The 13,772-nt window shown below is 42.1% G+C and overlaps 1 protein-coding gene across 4 annotated transcripts in view; it reads left to right on the forward strand.

The window, feature by feature from the left end:
* The first annotated feature begins 1 nt into the window (after position 1).
* Positions 2-13,772, forward strand: part of ift140 (intraflagellar transport 140 homolog (Chlamydomonas)) — a 46,997-nt gene continuing 33,226 nt past the window's right edge. The window contains exons 1-14 of one of the 4 annotated variants that reach the window (XM_069180812.1): positions 2-404; positions 1,057-1,166; positions 3,599-3,778; positions 4,103-4,324; positions 5,251-5,372; positions 5,776-5,918; positions 8,426-8,601; positions 9,148-9,239; positions 9,554-9,660; positions 10,168-10,316; positions 11,380-11,583; positions 12,064-12,136; positions 13,104-13,195; positions 13,621-13,748. In XM_069180812.1, the coding sequence (XP_069036913.1) occupies positions 1,149-1,166; positions 3,599-3,778; positions 4,103-4,324; positions 5,251-5,372; positions 5,776-5,918; positions 8,426-8,601; positions 9,148-9,239; positions 9,554-9,660; positions 10,168-10,316; positions 11,380-11,583; positions 12,064-12,136; positions 13,104-13,195; positions 13,621-13,748 (1,706 nt within the window). In that variant the 5' untranslated portion in view covers positions 2-404; positions 1,057-1,148. Of the gene's footprint in view, positions 405-1,035; positions 1,167-1,290; positions 2,277-3,598; positions 3,779-4,102; positions 4,325-5,250; positions 5,373-5,775; positions 5,919-8,425; positions 8,602-9,147; positions 9,240-9,553; positions 9,661-10,167; positions 10,317-11,379; positions 11,584-12,063; positions 12,137-13,103; positions 13,196-13,620; positions 13,749-13,772 lie in introns of those variants that run through there. The other 3 variants (XM_069180813.1, XM_069180815.1, XM_069180814.1) reach the window with 3 other exon arrangements.

Below are 13,772 nucleotides of genomic sequence, written 5' to 3' on the forward strand. Positions count from 1 at the left end.
GGAGGCGGCACGGTGGTGCAGCAGTTAACATTGCTGCCTGTAGCGCTGTAGCCTTTAGTTATATTCCTGGGGTGCTATCTGCTTGCAGTTTGTGTGTTCTCCCTGTGTTTATGTGGGTTTCTTCTCACAGCAGAAGGGAAACTGCTAGGTTAATTAATTGCCTTTTGGAAAAACTAGCCCTGTTGTGAATGTGCTTGTGTCTGTGTTTATATCTGTCTGCCCTGCGATGGACTGGTGTCCCATCCAGGTTTTATTCTGCCTTGAGACCTTTGCTGGCTGGGATAGGCTCCGGATCACCTGCAACCCCGGACTGATGGATGTATGATGGAGAAGCTTTGTTTCTTGTTGAAGAAGATGACCCCTGTGTGATTTTTTTCACCCCAGGTCCTAGATATTTGTTTCAGGTAAGTGGTCATGAAGACACCATACTCACTATATTTGGTACTCTGCTGCATACTGGAAACCTGTGCTGATTGGATGGCAATTGGAAGAGCAACCCAGGACTGTTTGTTTCAGCCCCCAGAGAGCAATGAAGCGTATTGATACAGTCACACAACTGGTTTATCCTCAAGTCAGGAAGTTGGGCAACAATAATAATAGCATTAGTTCAACTTGGTAGGTGCGTCAGCATGCATAGGGTGCAGAGTCTTCTGAACAATGAGAGTTCAGAAAAATAATTCTTTATACTTACATAGCACTTTACTGGACAATCCACTCAAAACTCTTTACAGGAAATGGCGACTCTCCTCCACCACCACCAGTGTGCAGCCCCACCTGGATGATGCGACAGCAGCCATGGTGCGCCAGTACGCTCCCTGCACATCAGCTCTCAGTGGGGAGGAGAGCAGAGTGATGAAGCCAGTTCAGAGATGGGGATATTAGGAGGCCATGATTGGAAAGGGCCATTGGGAAATTTGGGCAGGACACTGGGGTAACACCCCTACTCTTTTCGAGAAACACCCTGAGATTTTAAATAACCACATAGACCAGGACCTTGGTTTTACGTCTCATCTGAAAGAGGCGGCCTTTTTTTGTTTTACCCACCCTTTTTTCTAGTGATCCCATCATCAGGACCCACACAGACCGCAGGGCGAGCGCACCCTACTGGTCCCACTAACACCTCCTCCAGCAGCAACCTTGGCTTTCCCATGAGGTCTCCCATCCAGGTACTGGCAAGGCTCCCACTAGCTAAGCTTCAGTCGATTGCCAGTTGTAAGTATCATGATGATATAGCTGCTGGCAATTCATGACAGTTATGATAGCTGACCTGGGAAGAATGTGAGGCAGGCTGTCTGAGCAGAAGATACAGGTCACGTACAGCAGGACACAGGCTGATTTGTGCTTGTCATTATTATGGTGTTAAGAATGCCCATTTTGACTCGCTGTGCCCCTATATTGGAAAAAACAAACAAAATCCCAGACCTTTAATACATCTCAGAAGAAAACGAATGTGGTCCTGATGCATCAATTAGGGTTACTGCAACAGCGGCAAAATACAGTGCATTAGATCACAAGGGGGAAAAGGATCCAGAGTGTAATTAGTCAAAATTGGTACTTTTTGAATTGCTACAGAGTTTAGATACCAAGATCAGTTGGTACAACTTGCGCAGAGCGATTCCATGTTATCTTTAACTGCAGTCTGATATGGTGACAATGATGACTGGAAAGATAAAGCATCACACTGCCTGCTGACATGTACTGTAAATGAGTGAGACTGCAACCTCTTCTGTAGTCTTTAATGTGGTTTAATAGCCTGTGTGCGTTCTCTATATCAGAGTGCAATAAAGGGGTACTTGGGCACCCTGGGCAAAACTTTGCATTACAGTCAGGTAAGATGGTGAAAGTATGGACATTGCTAACATGAAGTTTTGAATCCATATGCAGCCTGTTAAGGCAGAGTTAAGGTGTCTTTGTCAGTATTATTATTCAAGGAAATGTGTTATTCTCCTTTCAACGGTATTTCACAGTGCATAGGAGGTGAAGAAACAAAAATGATTCTACTGATTAGAACAGGTTCACTAATTCTTTCTCTGCTGCAGTGCCATTTTACTTTAATGGCTTTAATCCAAGGGGGCGCTTCAGGTCCATAAGCCGTGGTTTAAGAGCTCGGACTCGGGATTTTCCGTACGCCTTCGTGCGAGGACAACTGCTGTTGTCGGGGTAACGAGAAGCGACGCCGCTGCTTGTCGCTGGTGGCAATAAGGAGGAAAGGCCCGTTCTCCTCTGTCTCTAACACTGGCTAGAAATTGACTACAGGAAGAAAACCGAACCTACAGGTAAAAGTAAAAATATTTTTTGTGGGTGTTCCAAAAATATTTTTCACTCTGGGGTTCTGGACTAGCTGGCTTTGCCGTGCAGCAGGCCCACTGAGCCCCGTTGTAGAGTTGATTATCCCACCCGGTTGAGATGGAGATTGAGTCGGCTGAATCCGTTTTGGAGAGAAGCATTTGTCCAGAAATGGAAAATGTAAACTTTATGGTTCAGCTGTGTATTTTCGGGGGAAAAAAAACAACTTCGTTTTAAGACGCAGGGAACTGTCTGTTTGGCTAGTTGACGTCTCTTCAGTGGCGAACGTGAATTCATTTATGGAGAAAAACGTTTTGTCCTTTCAGAAAACGTGATATTTTTTCAATAATATGGGGGGAGTAACACAATTAAGTGAGAACTGTACTTTCTTGGTTTGGTGGAACTGTGTTTTCTGTTGTAAAAAATACAATTCAAGTTTTAAGTTCATTAAACTAAGCGGAGTGCCTGTTCGCGTTCATACAGTATTAAATTTTCTTAGCGCCCCTGCTTGCTCTGCTAACCCTTTATGTATTGATACATTGATACTATATATATATACTGTACAATCCTGTAATTCGCCACAGAAAGAGCGATTCTGTAGTGTCTGTTTAGGATCTGGAAATATAAACTCATGGAGTTGTTAAACCAAGAAAGACATGACACCCGGTATTGACAACCTGTCAAATTGTTACTGTAAACTTTAAATTATATGCGATAAAAGTCATAGATGTTGGTGCGTAGAAATCTGGTTGTTACCGTGTCAAGAATACCTACTTCCACGTACAGCGTCCTCTTGGAATCTACTGCTTTCACGTTGTGAAGGAGTGGTATTATTCTCAAAGGAGAGATTGTAAAGCTTTGTCCACAACAGGCGCTACGTTATGTGATTAAGTCAACCATCTGCCCCATCCAGGTGAGCTGACACCAGAACTGAGACCAACTTTTCAAGCAGACACACAACCATAACGTACTCAGTTGGTCCAGCAACCAGGTTTTCTAACTGTATTTGAGTAGATCCCGATTATCGAGAATCAAATCTACGTTTTAATCTTTGATGCACAAAAAAGAAACCCTAGAAGAATTCAGTCCTCCCATGATATGCCGTTGAAAAGTAGAAGTATCGTTTATATGGATTCTTACCAAATATTGGAACTGTCTGTTATTTATTGTTAGATATTAGGACTGTCTCAAGGCTTATGGAAAATAATTGATGGTTTTAAGTGAGCCTGCAGATCTAACCCCTTATAAGTGTTGTTAGTCCAAATGCAGATGCAGATCTATGTCATGTTGTGTGTATCTCTTGAATCCTCAGTGGCACACCCCAGCAGGGCCCAGCACTGGGGATATGGCGGTGTATTTTGATCACCATATTGAGGCTCCTGATTCGAGTGGGGCTCCCTGTGAGATTGCGTGGCACTCTTCCCAGCCTGTGTTAGCAGTAGCCTCTGTCAGTCCTGCCACGGGGGGCAGTGTTGATTTTTACCTCCAACAGGTGAGTACCAAACCTGAGCCACGTGAAACTACTGTTCTGTATTATTTGTATGTAAGGCTGATTTATTTGCCAAAGACCCACAAGTCTGTAAGCAGGGTTCCCCATCCTGTACCTTGAAAAAATACATAATTAGTCAGGGTCTAAAGATGTGATTCGTGATGCTTGTAAGTGAGTCTTTGACAAGTATTCCTCTGACACTGGAACTTAATCTGTCTGTAAGTAGTTCTGTATCCCATTGCTAGGTTCTGAAGTAATGCTAATATCCAACTCCTTTGAAACACCAGAAAGCACAACACCTTATTTCTCTGCTGCTGTGTTTCACAGGGAGAGCATGTTGGTAACTCGCATGTGGAGAGGCCCTTCCAGCCCACTGTACTACACTGGCATCCCAGCAAAATGGTGCTGGCAGTGGGCTGGGAGTCAGGGGAGGTGCTGCTTCAGACCTACCCAAACGGGGAGCAGACCACCCTGCCCAGCACACACAGTGCCTCCATCACCTTGCTGGAGTGGAGCACCAATGGCAGCCACTTGATCACTGGAGACCAGGTATATATGAGTAGGCAAACTTGTGATACATTGACAAACGCCAAGAACATCAAACATCACTTCACAGGGGAGCATAGGTACCACTGGAGTATATAAAAGGAGTATATAAGGTCCCTAAGTGTCGCAGCCTTAGAGTGCTTAAACAAATCACCTTTGTAGTAAGGCACATCCACATTGGTAGATGCATTCTGTATTAATTGCGTATCGTGTGTTACACATGAATTTTCAATTCACTGTTGGCCATAACGGTGCTTTACCATTTCAGATCACCTATATTCCCTCCCACTCAAGACAAGCTTTACTCTATCTCTGTCACTAATGCAGTGGGGTCACACTCAGTTCTTTATAGCAGAGACTTCAGGCTTTTATTTCCTTTAGTCTTGCACTCATTTATATAATGCCTGCCACCTTTTATTATGTGGGAGAATGTTACACTTCTGTCCAGGCCTTAATCAGATATATCTTTTAAATGATCACCTTTAAGTGACCTTGAAAAATCTTAAGGATCTGTTCCAGTTGAGAACATAACAAAGCCAATTGATATTCTTAAGAGCTTAAATTAGTATGGGGACCATAGGACCAGGCACAACACTACTGAACTAGCACTACAGTCATAGCACTACTGAACTAAGATAAATGCATATTAACGGGAAACTGAGGTTAAAGAGTTTTCCTTCCGTATCCAATTCTCCATCTCTATCAAATTTAACTTTACCAGAGTAGCTTTTAATATAAATACTAAGGTAGTCTTTAAATGTCAGGAAGTGGGAATTGTTCCTTTTAAAGGTTTTTTTAAAACTTGTATCATTTGTTAATAGGTATTCATATCATATACGTTTGTGACCAACTTCCTTTTTCCTTTTTTTAATGTGAAATGCGAGAGTTGATGTGCAGGGGTCGGTGTGGTTCTTTCTGTTTCTGTGCAGCTGGGTGTCCTGGCACTGTGGAAGGTGGATGCCCGTGGCAGGCTGCAGGGGTCCCCTCAGGTGAAGCATGAATACGGCAAGCCCTTGACATGTGGTGTCATCAGGCCTGTGCCCCCTGGAGAGTGAGTAACTGTGGCGTGCACGTGTTGTGGGATAAAGCAGAGACATTCATTTTAAAAGTTATTATACCCTGAAAAAAAAGGTTTGTGTTGCCTGGATAATCCTTCCAGCTGGCTGAGATTAGTATGTTACTTCCTAAAGTTCAGCTCTTGAGCCTTCCTCAAACAGACTGTACATTAGAAAATTAGCAAAAATTAGCACATTAGTAATGAGCAAAACTGAGTTACAGTACATCTCCTCTGGTGTACATTTATTTATGTACTGGAAATAAATACTGAACCAGGAGATGTAGCTCCCGTCTAATGCATCATTGAACCTTCGCAGAGACGTACATGCTGTCAAGTTGGTGCTTTTATGGAAAGACGGGTGTTAAGTCTTTCCTCTAAAGACTGTGTGTCTGCACAGGGACGTTGCCCAGCTTGCTCGAGCAGCAGTGAGCGGAGATGAAAATGCACTGGACATGTTCAACTGGAGGAAGGCTGGGAAGGGAGCTCCACTCAAGCTGGGACCTAAAGAAGGGCTGACTTTCTTTGTTAGCACAGGGGATGGTAAGGCTGGACAGAGGCTGCCTGTTGGCTTAATACCTTGATCTTTATATTCAGTGGTAGAATAATTGTGATGGTAATGACCATGGAGAGTTTCAACATTTACTATATTTGTAAACACAAATAGCTTCCAGATATTTGTACGGTATGTCTAATCATTTGGTTGGCTGGATCTTCTTGTGTATTGAGGTATTGCTGATGGTTAATTTAGAATGTTTTATTCTAATTTATTCTGTTGTTTTATTATTTAAGCTGTTATTAATCCAGTCCCTTGAGGAAAATAAATACAATCCAAGACATAAGTGGTGTGAAAAAGAAAGTACACCCACTTACACTTCTCTGGATTTACATATTAACACATATCCAACCTTTATTTAGTCCTCACCAAGTCCTAACAGCACATACAGTAAATCTAACCTCATGTGACAGATAAAACACACACTTTTTACTTTGTATTTAGTTTTGAAAATCAGCCAACATTCAGTAGCGTTGTGTGAAAAAGTGCACCCTGTGATTCAGTAACGGGTGGAACCCCCTTTAGCAGCAATAATTTGAAATAAACTTTTCCTATAAGAGTTGATCAGTCTCTGACATCGCCTGGGAGGACTCCTGGCCTACTCCTTGTTGCAAAACCGCTTCAGCTTGGTGATGTTTGAGGGCATTGGTTTAGGCTCGGCTCTCTCTGGGTCCCGCCACAACATCTCAATGGAATTTAGGTCTGCGCTTTGACTTGACCATTCCAAAATCTAGTTTTTTTTTCTTCTTCAGCCTTTCAGTTGTACATTTTCTGGTGTGTTCTGGAACATCGTCCTGTACCGTGATCCACTTTCGGCTAAGACAGTGCTGTAGCTGTAGCTGTTAGACTCACATTTTCCTCTAGAATGTGGACTTGATGGTTGTCAGGCTTCCAGGTCCTGCACCTGTGGCTTAAATCATCACCCCTCCACCATGCTTGACGGTTGGTCTGAGGTTCTTGTGGTGATACACAGTGTTTGGTTTTCACCTAACATGTTATGTGCATGAAGGCCACACAACTCTGCTTTGGTTTCATCTGTTCAGAGGACATTTTTCCAGAAGTCTTTGGTTCATTCAGGTGCTGTTTTACAAACCTAAACCATGCAGCCGTGTTCTTTTTGAAGAGAAACTGGCTACTCTTCCAAAAAAAAAAGTTCCAAAATTAGCAAAAAACTGAACAAGAATTTGTGTAACTTATTGACAGAGGCCTGTAGATCCCTGGTTGTAGTTTTAGGGTTCTTTGCAGTCTGTAGGAGCATCATACAGTCTGATCTTGGGATGAATTTGCTGGGACACCCACTCCTGGGTAGATCTTGAACTTGTTCTATTTGTAAATTATCTTTCCCACTGTAGAATGATGGACTTCATATTGTTTGGAAATTGATTTATAACCCTTCCCAGACTGATGAGCAGCGACAGCTCTTTCTCTGAGACCATCACAGATATCTTTTGACCTAGGTGTGATGTATTACCACAAACCTGAATGCCCCAGACAGAACTGACAAAGTTTCTTATTTTATACACAGGTGGAAGCACTTCCCTCATGATCAGCACCTGATTCTGATTACCTTCTCAACTGATATTGAAAGCATCAAGGGTGCACTTACTTTTGAATGGTGGCTGATGTGTTTTTTGTTTTTTAAATAAAGATAAAATACAATTTGTGTGTTTCTACTCTTAGGACTTGGTGAGGACTAGTTATAGGTCTCAATGTTTTCATTATTGGAACCATCGAGTCTTATGAGGGTGTACTTTCTTTTTCACTTCACTGTACTTCCGTTATATAGCAGGTTGATCAGTTTCAAATTTTGCAGCCTGCAGAGCCCTAGATACGTGAACATCAGGTAACAGATATTTTCTGCTTCTAATTTTGAGTACATTATAATGGAAATATATGTGTAGTCCAAATTATATTGAATATATTTTTACTTCATTAGTGTGATTTGTAACAAAACTCTTCAGCTTGCTTAATCTGAAATTGATCATATTCCTGTGCATAATGAGTCTGTTATACTTGCTCTGCAACAATTATAACGGTGATCTTATTCTACAATGTCACATTTACGCTTTTACGTTTCTTGGTTTCCTTATTAATTTGATGCTTTACCAAAATCTTTTATACCTTTGTTTTAAGAAATAGTATATTTTATAGTCACAGGAAAAATATTACAGCCAGCATAATTATAGATGTAGAATAAGTTACAAAGTTATTTGTATAGAATGTATATAGTGCTGTTCCTCCAGAGGGATCCTAAAGCTCAAAGTCCAGTTGTACTACTGGTATGCCAATAAAGACCTCCAGTTTTAAACTAGACACTAGAACAGACAGTAGAGCTGTTTTGGTGATGCGTTTGACAACTGCGCACGAAAGACGCTAACCTCAGTGAGTCCACCCATTTCTCAGTTCTGCAGGTGGCGCAGGAGAGCGTGGGTTCAGATGCTCAGTACGCCGCGGTGTGCATGCTAACCTAGCCTGGATTGTCCCGCCCCTGCAGGCAGCGTGCACTGTGTGGACGCGAAGGGGAAGAGCAGCCCGGTGCTGAGCGCGGACGGCCCCGTGCAGAAGCTGCTGTACCTGGAGAAGCGCGACGTGCTGGTGGTGATCACGCAGACCCTGCTGCTGTCTCAGCACAGCGTGGGGCCCGAGGGCGGGACCCAGGAGATCACGAAGGTGGAAGGACCTGCGGCTCGGATTCGCAACACTAAATAGTCGTGCTTTTACTTTTGGAACTTTTAGCGAGAATTGTGCTGAATTCCCCGTGGTATTAATGTAGTAGATGCATATGTAACAAAACGGCTGACATACAGGTTGTACGAGCTGGTACAACCTCCCTCTACTCCCCTGTGCATAACAGGGATGTTGGCCGCCCGGGCTGAGCGAGGCGTTCCTTAGCTCAGCCGGCAATATACCTGATCGACGCTGGAGACCAGGGTTCGATCCTGAGGTGGGGGAGGAACTGGGGCGGGAGCGGCAAAGGCAGAGACCCCAGGAACCCGAACTCGCGACACATAAAGAGCTGCGGTGTCATTTTGATTACGTACAGTGGTTTACTGAATGTAGATACTAGTTGCAGATATTAATTTCGCTAAAGTGTTTAATTTCATACAGTGGCTCTGATGGGCTTTGCATGTCTCAAAGAGCCTAGTGAAGTCAACGAAGAGCCCTGGTGCTATGCTGAGGCCAGCTGTAACGAGCCAGGTTTGTGTGTGCTGGCAGGTGAAGTTGAGTGGGAAGAGCGGACAGAGGGCGGACATGGCGTGGGCGGAGCGGGGCCTGCTCATCACCGCCACAGAGGAGAGTGTCATCAGGTAGCAGCCCTGTTTGCTGAATGGGTATCTTGATGATTACAGACCCTGAAAGGAGTTGTTTCAAAAACCTGCTACAGGCGGTTGAGGACCATATATTGACACATTTTTTCTTTTGGATTAGAATAATCTCTCGTTTTTAGTTTTGGAAAGCAAAGCATATCTCTTAATTTGCATGCCTCTGCATTGTACAGAATTGTATTTGTATTTTGACATCTTGTAGAAGAAGAATCAGGTTTTGCTGCAGACTGTTTCACAGAGTATAGTAATTATATCGTGATGATGTTTTACTGAATGTTAACGGTCTTATGTTTTAGGCTGTGGGACCTGGAGAGAGATGATAATTATGTGCTGTCTCTGGATGAGAGTCTTGGCTATGAATCAGGAGAAACGCTGAACTGTGTATCTTACTGTGCACCGAAGGGTGAGCTCTCTGTCGTACACACACATGTTGAAGAGTTTGGACCATATTGCTTATTCTCCCATTACTAAAGGATGAATGTTGTTTTTTATTTTATTAGGTATTTAAAAGTGTCAGAAAAAAGGCAGAAGGAAAAAAGGCATACAAAAATCTAGATTTTATCTAGAAGGAGATGAGAGCAAAGCAATTGTAATGAATTATTTCTTAAGCTAGCAGTTCTGTAAAGAGTCTCTTCATAGTCCTTCAAAGAACCACTTTGAATGTATTTCCAGTAACCTTTTTTAATTACATGAATCACTGGCCAAATTACATAAATACCTGTTTTGTGGAAAATTTTGTCAACAAGAAAAAATTGCACAATATTATTAATATTCCTTGTCATCAGCCTATCCCAAAAGCCTACAAAAGGAAATGTATTTTTATGAGACTACAGAATGGATCAGTTCTTGTGTATTTTCTGGGACAATGCTGAGCATGTTTTTAATGGTCTGACTGATTACTATCCCTAAGGTATTCTGGCTGCTGGGACGAGCCGAGGTCGCATTGCCATGTGGAGGAAGGTATCCCTGGTTCATCAGGGTAGGCAGAAGACCGATGGGAAGGACCAGTGGTTACTACAGACTCCAACAGAGATAGAGGGGAATATCACTCAACTCAAGGTGCAGCTTTTAGAAACGCTGGGACAGCGTACCTTACAATATATGAATTTTGCATAATGAACTTCCAGGTTATAAATGAGAGAAGGCCAGTTCGCTGGTTTGGTTGTTGGTAGATAGGTGATCCAAGTGTCTCACCCTGCCTTCTTTCAAGATACGGCTAGACCGCATCTTTGAGAACAGGGCGAATATGGGAATATCTTTTCTGGAAGAGTTTTGTCTATTAGTCTATGGATAATATTTACTCTTCTGTGCATTATTATCTGTACTATTGTTAGAATGTCTTCAGGTCGTGAAGATTTAAGTTTTCTAGTACTTGTAACACTTCTGCCTCTTCTATGACAATATTAATTTAACCTTGGATAAATTAACCAGTATCACGACATTCAAAATGAATGATACGATGAGATAGGAAATCTATGATTGGGTCTCACAATTAATATAGAATATATTTTTCCTTAGCTTGAAGATTTTTTTTTATATTAGTCATGTTTCTCTTTCATCATCTAGAACCTTCCCATTATTATTTCAGGGACATGTCTGTACTTTATCCTTTACTGTTGTAATACTGCACAAAATATTATTTTAGTCTTCATTGTAATACTCTTCAATGTCTCTCTCTTCGGCTGAACATCCATTTTGACATGCACTTGCAATGTATTGTACTCAGTTGATTTAACTGGATGATCTTATTTTTTTATTATTTTATAGATTGGTTTCCTTCACCTTGTATTTCTGTTAAGATACAAGCCATCAAATTATTTGGGTAACATTATAATGCTTCAATGTTGTTTACCATGTCCCCTGATCGGTGATACATTTCAAAAAGCTTGTCTAGTACTGCTCAGACGGTTCATTTAGTTTTTAAAGTCAATATATTTGCAAGATTAAGACAGTAATGTCTTTTTATTTTCTTGCTTGTTCAAATTCTTATTCTTGCATTGAATATTTTGGAGTTATGTTGTTATATATACAGCATATTTTCCTGTTTCTTATTGTAGGTCAGATAACCTGGAGTTGATCTGGATTCAATTGTGAAGTAACCCCTCTCTCTGTCTCTTTGCAGTGGGGCTCTAGTCTGAATATCCTGGCGGCCAACAACCTGAGCACAGTTTTGATCCTCTCTGAGCATGTCATGTCTGCTCACTTCAGCCAGCAGGTGGCAGCAGTGCAGCTGGCTCCCAACCAGCTTAGCCTGAACTACTTCAACTCGGGGGCCCACCACAGCCTGCGTACAGACATGCACATCAACGGCGTGTGTGTCACAAAGGTAATGGCAAGTTAGTCTTTGCTGCAGGGCTCCACCAGACGATGCAGCATTATCAAGAGACTACTTTACCAATGGAAATCACATGAGCTTTCGCCATTGATAATGGATTTACTCAGTTATCGTTCTATATTTTTATTTTTTCATATACGTCACCAATCAAAACATTATACCGCAACAGCACAGATTATTCCTAAGTGCCTGCGATATGCTGTAGGTTGCTGAAAAAATGAAGGAATCAGGTTGTGTTCCTCTGCAGGGAAAAATGAAGAAAAAAAATTAAACTCGTTTAAGTTGTGTCTTGGCTACCAACCAGTCTGGCGGACACATAAAACAGTTTACGTGAATGGTGAATGTGAGACTTGTAATGGAATCTCTGTGCATACTTACTGTACTTACTTACTAAGAGCAAGTCTCATCACTGTAGCGTTTAACATGGCATTGATTCCGGCTGTCCTGTCCCTGTCTCTCTCCCTGGTGTAGGACACAGTCACAGTGTGGAATGGAAAGCAGGTCACTGTATTTGAGTCCTCAGGAGCGGCACTGCATAGCACAGGTGAGACTGCTGCTGGTCAGCAGCTATTATACAGCTGCTGCCAATCTCACTGCTTTAAAACACAAATCTTCATTAAAGCACTTCTCCCAAATTGAGAAAAAAGTATTTAGAACTTTCCTTTATAGAATGTGAGTAAAACTGGGTATTTGTTTTAATTCTTAGAACCTTTGCGCTTTCACAGTTTTCCCATATTATTGTTCCATGTCACTGTTTTAATTCAGACGATTGAAACGGTAAAACAGCTACAAACGAGGGGCTGTTCAGCCCATTGGGTCCATTTAGAAGTAACTAACTGATCTGTGTCAGCTTCAACAACATGGCTGTTTTTTCAGACTTTCACAACCTTAAACTTCCCGTTCTTGGTTTTAAATGGGCAGAGTTGTGGCACTGTGGCTAAGGATCTGCGCCTGTGGCTGGAATGTTGCTGGTTCAAATCCTGCAGCTGGCAGAGGAATCCTACTCCGTTGGGCCCCTGAGCAAGGCCCTTAAACCCAAGTGCTCCAGGGGTGCCGTATACATGGCTGACGCTGTGCTCTGACCCCAAGCTTCTCTCCCTGTCTGTGTGGGAGCAAGCTGGGGTATGCGAAAAGACTAATTCCTAATACAAGAAATTGTATATGGCTAATAAAGTGATCTTATCTTATCTGATCTTATCTAAATGCAATTCTATCAGATTCCCACTAATGTGTTCTAATTTTGTTTGATTGTTGAGAAGAAGTCTTCTTCTCAACAAAGAAGGCACTTTGTTACTGTCTTTGCGGGTTTTGTACGCGTGTATTTCTGGATTCCTGCTAGTCGCAACTACAGGTCTATTTTTTGTCAATTTATTTCTTAATTTATATGTTTCCAATAACAAGTGTAATTTGTAAGGAATACCTTTAATGTTTGTCCAGTATATTTGTTTGTGTGTGTGTATATTTCAACTCTTCTGATTTAGTCCCGATGACTTTTTGTTGCTTTGTCACAGGCTTCTTTCCTTGTGAATCTCTGGTCCTCGCTGTGCATGAAGATAACATCTATACTGTGGAGCTTAACAGGGTGCAAGTGCGCACCTTACAGGTTAGTCTGACATGCCTCTCTCTGTTGCCCTGAGAGTCTGCAGTGTGTGGATACATCCAGCCTGCAGAGCATGGTTCTAGGCTTTCTCCATTCAATGGACTACAGCATTAGACTATAATATAATTATTCCTCATGTTTCTACCCTTTGCAAAGAACTGTTTGTTGGCTTTAGCTGAATCAATTTCTTACATTTTTTGCTTTATTAGATCTGGAAGCAAGAAATGTGTGGCTTGGACCCCCAAAATTGAGCAGACTATGGTCAAAGTTAAAATCTGTCCATATAGGAATTTGTTTGAGGAGAAGAATGCTTTTATTCCTTAAAAAAAATAACGTTACAAAACCCACAATGCGTTGACTGGAAAAGTGACAAAAGCTGACATGTCCACTGTGTGCCATAAACGTTTCCGCTGGTTGTCTCTCCGCAGGGTACAGTGAAGCAACTCTTGGCCTTCTCGGAAGCAGAAGGAACCCCTCTGCTGCTGAGTGTCTGCAAGACTTTCCTGGCTGTCGGCACAGACACCGCACACATTAAGGTTTTTGACTTGTCCCGCAGGTGCAAACCCTAACCTACCATTTA

The sequence above is a fragment of the Lepisosteus oculatus genome, chromosome 19 (genome assembly GCF_040954835.1).
Source record: "Lepisosteus oculatus isolate fLepOcu1 chromosome 19, fLepOcu1.hap2, whole genome shotgun sequence".
Taxonomy (NCBI): Eukaryota; Metazoa; Chordata; class Actinopteri; order Semionotiformes; family Lepisosteidae; genus Lepisosteus; species Lepisosteus oculatus.